A 6899-nucleotide genomic window follows, 5' to 3' on the forward strand; every position below is an offset into this window, starting at 1 on the left:
AGTATTTCATACACTGGCAGCATTTTTAATGTTGACAAGTACTAAAAAATCTCTCGATGTTTTTATATAAATTCTAGAGAGATGCTTAAACATTGTTAAAAACCATTGTTATAAAGTGATGTTGTTGGAACTACGTCTCTCTACAGTTAAAATAATTTCATTTGAAGAAGAGTGTACTCAACTTGTATTGCTCACTCATTTCAACTTTGAAGTATTATTTCTTTTACGAAGTTAGACAGGATTATTTATGCAAACTTACGCCAATCGCTTGTACTATGAAAATATCCTTTAGTGTTATCTGAGAGATGGAAATTATATAAAAAAGCTGATAATAATTAGGTTTTTGGTTAAAAAATAAAAAATACATTACAAATTTGCATAAAGAAATTTAGTTGAGTTTCTTTTTAATTTTAAACTAGTTTTCTATTTTTTTTAAAAAAAAAAACAAACGTTTAGTGATAGCTTTGATAAAAAAAAATGATTTTCAGTAGCAGCCTTTGTTCACGTTTTTTTTTTAAATTTCGGTGGTTTTTTTATAAATGTTTACTACCATTTATTAATATAACATTGCTTTTCCTGCACAACACTGCGAAGCAGAGTCAAAAATAAAATAGATTTTAAAAAAACGTTGATGATCAATAATATTCCTTAAGTTACAATATGGACTATACATATCAGATCAGAAAATTCAAGAATTATTTTAATTCCACGAATTAAAAAAAAATGGTATAGTAAAAATTAGTAGAATAATAAAAAAAATAAAGATGTGCAAATCAATGCGTTTCAACTGTTGCAGCAAGACAGTTTTATGTGCCTTTCGCTTGAATATCGTTTCGTGCGCGCTATAACAAGAATGTGCTGTCCGAACAGAACAGGTGAAAAGGTCACCCAAACCTCCATAACTATCTTCTACCAATTGTTTATTGATATTATAATTCTACATTAATTCAAAATAGAAAATCATTAAATATTTTCCGTTTACGAGTTAAATAAATTATTAATAATCTATACCGTATTTAAACGCAATTGGGTAAATATACTTTATTTGAAGGGTTTGTGTGTTTACCACAAAAATAAATCGTAGCTGTAACCCTCGTTTTAATTATGCCACGTTATAATTGGACGTTTATAAATAAATAACAGAAAAGTAATAACAAATGGGTTCTCTAAATAAGAAAGCAGTCGATGTTAATTTAACTATAAACAAGATTTTATATCTCCATTATAGTAATACCCGCTAGGTAGACCTATTATTTGTCTCTAAAAGATACGAGAAGTCGCTGGATGCGGGTAGCGCATGACCAGTCATCGTGGCGATCTTTGGGGGAGGCTTTTGCCTTGCAGTAGGCAGTCCTATCGGATGAAATGATGACGCTAATAATATTACAGATAAAATATTAATATACCACAAAATGCAAGAGACGAAGAGGTCATTAGAGAAAGAGAGAGAGAGAGGCTGAATTAATAATTTAAGAGGCACAATGCTAATTTACTAATGTACTATACCTATTCTGAGGCGTGGAGTCATTTCGTAAAACATCAAAGTGTCGGTTGTCTCGCGGCGAGCGCATTAGACGAAGCGGCATCTATTTCGCAACGCTCGTACCGTTTTGAATAATAGGAAATGGTGCAGCCGTGCGAGCTGCATCGAATATCGAGAAGGTTGCGAACCCCGCATACAAAGTCTACCGATGATCTCATCAAAAGGACCGCGCACATAAACCGCGCTGCATGTTACTTCTATCGCCTCGGCCTACGATTATTTCACTGAGCTTTGCATAGAAATTGCTAGTTAGCTCTATGTTCCGCTGTTCTTGCAGCGATTCGGGTTTCAAGGTTATTGTAATTAAAATGAATTGCGGTGCGAGCCATTGTAGCCACGTATTTACACCGCCCACAAATGGATACGTTAATTGTAGTTTGCTTATATGCAAAATGTAACCATAATTGATTTCATTATAAATGAAGAAAATATTTAATGACAACATAACTTTACCGAGACCTTTAATCGATCTCTTACTTTGCGGAGAGTTTTTTTGAGCACCGAACACGATTTTTAAATTAAAACCAAGGTTGACGAGTTCGTTTAAATTTTTATTTGTGTGCTAAAAATACTTTTTTTTTTAAATTTGTGACAGTAACGTTTTTTTGTTCAGGTTCCCTATCGATGTCGGTGGGTGTCGGAGTAGGCTGCGGATCCTCAAATCCCTTGGATTGGACCGGACAGGTGACAGTACGCAAAAAGCGCAAACCCTATTCAAAATTCCAGACTCTCGAATTGGAAAAAGAGTTCCTCTTCAACGCTTACGTATCCAAACAGAAACGATGGGAGCTGGCGAGGAATCTTAACCTTACGGAAAGACAGGTGAAGATATGGTTCCAGAATAGACGAATGAAGAATAAGAAGAATTCTCAACGTCAAGCGGCGCAGGCGGCACAGAATAATAATAATAATTCAAATGCGAACAACCACAACCACCACGGCGGCCACCACCACGCTCCTCACCACGTGGCCCTGCACCACGCACCGCCGACCAAACATCATCAGTGACCCGCGCCCTTCTCTGGGACCTACCCACTTCACCACGGTATAGCCAGCTAAATGGGAGAACATAGTGTTGTGTTTGATGTACTTGAAGGTTCCGAGATTTGCTCGTGTCTGGAGTGAACTGTCGTACCGCTTTGTACGTAAAGGCCCAGAGTCCCAGAGAATCTCAAACTATTGTCCTAATCACCGTGCAGTCGATTTGTGTATAGTGTTAATTACGAAATTTTCTTGTAACGAGACTTGGTACGTGAGCAGATAACGATTCCTGATATTATTAATACCTAGTTATAGCGCTGATTATGTATTTTAAAAAAGATATTTAAGTACGAATTAATTGTAAAGTTAAAGACGTCACCGATGGAACGTAGGAATCGGGAAGTCGACCGCGAAGGGATTTCTTGTAATATACGTGAGACTGCTTATCGTTTTACTCGTATGCTGTTCGGATGGTGGTTTAGTCTTTAATCAGTTAACTTGTATTTTGTTACCAAATTGTTGAATTACTCGGGTCGCTTTGGTGGCAGTTATATGTTTTGCAACCAGTACGGTTATAACAGATTATAAATTGTCGGAGTTGCCAGCTACGTATTGTGTACATTTACCATCGACGCCTCGTTTTTTTCTTTACGTCATATGTAACAGCGATTGCATCCTGCGCAATGATCAAATATTTATTACTGTTTTAATTTCTTATCTCGTAATTCATAAATTTTGTTATTTAAATTATGGATTTCTGACAAAGCTTTAACTCGGTTCCAGTAGATTTACCTTAAGTTACTGTTATGACTTTTTTGAAAATATTGAAGTTGATGTTATAATCAATTTAATTAGGTAATATGGGCAAGTGCATTAATATTGTCCTCTATTGACTCATTGTACTCTTCGCTTAAGCCTGTCTATTGCTTTTTATTTTTTTGTTTTAATTGAATATTTTATTATTTATTTATACACGAATATAATAACAGAATTTAAAATAACCTTTTTCCACTTGTATCTCTTTCTTAATACATCGAACTATATAAAATTAGATTTACTCTGTACAGATAACTTGTCGTTATTTGAAGTAGACAAACGCGAATAGAGATGAAATATGTGTCTCACTTAGATTATCACTCGTACTATTTAGCCTTCCACGTCTACCTACTTTATCATGTATTTATGTAATAAATGTGTTATTGTAAACTTAGTAGTTTACTCGGTTTAATTCATTACATCTGTATTGTCCCATAATATAAATAAATTAGATGTTTTGTACAAAATGGCGACCTCGTCTAGGTGACCGAATTTCTACATAAGCGCAAAGCATCGGTTTGATATTGTACGTACAGTCAGAATTACCATTTATATAATTAATCTCAGATGAACCGTATCGGATTCTAGCAATAATCCTCCATTTTAAAAACTTAGATATAAGTTGCAAAAGATTATTGAAAATGTTTTTTAAGAACATACGTTACATGAAAACATTTTTTTTAAATCTTTCGTCGTTTAAAATAAATGTATCGTTTCTGTACAGATATAAATGAGTCCTATCGTTAAAAGAATAAGAAACTATTTTAACCTTAGATGTGGCTTTACTTTATTTTCAACAGATGCTAGATATTCGGTACATTGTATGTATAACTTAGACGAATCGTAATACGCTATGCAGTCATGTTTTACTAAAAATATCGTCTCTACTTTAAATAGATCTTAAATAGTCATGAAGCTTAGTGTCTGAAAAGCTTTTTATCGATCATCAAACAAGTTTATTACACGTATAGTCACCTGTGTTTACTGCATCATACATTAATTTTAGTATTTTTCCATAAATTTTAAAAAACAAATTAAAAATTAAATTTTGCCCTTTAAAATGCAGATATAAAAGTTATGATATATAGTAAAAGGCTTGTGGAATTATTTTGATATTTGTTATTTCTAATTCTAATTTAAAACTGTTACTTTAAAAATTACATGTGAATGTTTCCAGTATGATTAGGTGACATTACCAATTGGCGAAGTACTTATCGGTTATGTTCAGATATGAAATTGAAAAACGCTTTTCAGACAATCGCCGCTTCGAACTATTTACAAATTTCAGTAGTTAACTACTTTTAGAACCATAATTACCTAAACTATCTAATTGTAATAATTAAAGGTCTCGTAATTATTATTGTACAGATAAATTAATGTAGTTAATTACACGCCAGAAAAATTGTGAGGTTTTGTTAAGTATAATGTATAATTAAAAATGAATGTGCTCTCGACAGTTTATGACGAATTTAGAAAAGAATGTATGAAATGGAAAAAAATTAAATATTTCGTCGTGTCTTGGTTTCTTTTTTTTTTGTAACCTGAAAACTTGTTTGAATTTTCATTAATAAACACAAAGTAGACAGACGACATTGTCGAGGTCAAGTGAAGACGCTACATGCAGGCCGCTACAAACGTGCTCCCACTCGAAACCTATTGGTGAGTTTGTTGTCCACCTGTGGACAACTCCACTGTGTGACGTTCTACGACCGAAATGACGATGTTGATATCCCCTTTATAAAATTTATTAAGTTCAGCATTATTACTTAATCAGTTAAGTAAAGCTAATAACCAATATACTCAGATTTTTTAAAATTTAAATAATGTTGATTTAATGATACAGAAATGGGTATACATTCAAACATAAGAACACACCAAAGAAGCCAGATATCTTACAAAAAATATCAGCGATCAAATTAAATATCCCAATTCTCATTCACAAAACTATCCAAACAAGCGACGATATTATCTTAAAAAATTTAGAAGATGTAAACATAACAGAATCCATTTTTAGTTTCATAATAATCCTCGTCAACTTTCTCCGTAATGAACATATTCATAAAACCTATCAAATTATGATTGTATACCTAAATCACAATCCCCATTACATATAAGGGAAAGCTTCAGTGTTGTGGTACGATTTTGTACTCTACTGGTAAGAAAGTAAGGCATGATTTTGATCGGTGTTGTTCAACTTTCTTCAATATCTATACAGACACAATAGGATACAGACTGAAATACCCACTTTCCTACGTATGTGATTTATTCATTCTTAAGTCTCTAAGTGGAACACAGCCAACAGATTGCTCAAGGGCCTCATTATGCATTCGTGTATGAATGAGGATATATAAATCATTATTAAAGCAGAGACATTCCTTGGCGATATATTACAATTCTTGTAGGATACCTTATTAAAGATTTTATTTTTAAAATACATTATATACTATTTTTCTATACAGGTGAAATACATAGTGATTGAACATGTCTGAATGGTATGGTGAATCTTATTAGTTGCCAGTTATTGTGTATATAAACACCCTATCTTAAAATAAATGGGATTAGAAATATTAAGTATATAATAAGTTACATACTTTAGAGTGGCCACTTTGAAGAGCTACAACTACATTAATTGACAACAAATGAGCAATTACCCAGTTAAAGCTTTATACATCTGTAATAAATCACCACAAATAGTAAGAAGCAGAGATCAGATAACATCGGTTAAGGTTTGTATTTCTTTCATACCTCGTAGACAACAATTTGATGATGATATACATTTCTTGTTCAATTGTTGTATGTACAATTGTACATCTGAAAATACAGAACTAAGTACAATGTTGTTACAATTGTACTGAAAGTAAATGATTAACAATTATGAATACACTGGAATAATAAATACGGTTGTAGTATAATTAAACATTAAATTGGACGGACTGATGATGATTGATATGTTTAAGTGGAGTATTCAATGTACGGATCAGTTCAATTACCGCTAGTAAAAGAAGTGGAATTTGGATGACTTAGAGTAGCTCTTCCTTCTTGCCTACTATCTTCCTGTGTAGGAAGGAACCGTTCATGATGATGACACTGCCATTAATCTTTTTTTATTTAGGCCAGTGATATATTTTAGCAAGATGATAAAGCACTTAAATACATCGAATAAGAGTTTTTAAAAATATTTGTTTTATTTTTCTCAACTATCGGTCTTCAGTAGCGGTATATATATTTTTACATAACCAGTACAACTTTATACCCTAGCTGAATCAACGGTTACATAGCTGGTCCGTTAATTCCTGCATACTCCATAACTAATCATCTTTAATAGCAACTACGTGCTGTTGTGACCGTTTTTCTTTCAGCAAGGATGCCGTCATAATCATTGTTTATAAAAAACCACAGATAAATGAAACTAATCTTTTGTCTTCTATAACATTCTTCAAATCAACGAAGTTTCCTTCATTGACTTTGTGCTGTAATATTGTTTGTTAATTTTATTATTTATAATAACACCAATACTAACCGAGTTGAAAAATCTTTTTGCCATTAGATATCTTAATAT

The 6899-nt window shown here is 32.7% G+C and overlaps 1 protein-coding gene across 4 annotated transcripts in view; it reads left to right on the forward strand.

Moving 5' to 3' along the window:
• Positions 1-4844, forward strand: part of LOC137922610 (homeobox protein abdominal-B-like) — a 43333-nt gene extending 38489 nt beyond the window's left edge. For all 4 annotated transcript variants that reach the window (XM_068765621.1, XM_068765604.1, XM_068765599.1 and 1 more), the window contains exon 5: positions 2157-4844. In XM_068765621.1, the coding sequence (XP_068621722.1) occupies positions 2157-2551 (395 nt within the window). In that variant the 3' untranslated portion in view covers positions 2552-4844. The remainder of the gene's footprint in view (positions 1-2156) is intronic.
• The last annotated feature ends 2055 nt before the right edge of the window (positions 4845-6899 follow it).

The sequence above is a fragment of the Battus philenor genome, unplaced genomic scaffold (genome assembly GCF_028537555.1).
Source record: "Battus philenor isolate CCGP_79_NKW_IND1 unplaced genomic scaffold, ilBatPhil1.0.hap1 SCAF_10, whole genome shotgun sequence".
NCBI classification, from domain to species: Eukaryota; Metazoa; Arthropoda; class Insecta; order Lepidoptera; family Papilionidae; genus Battus; species Battus philenor.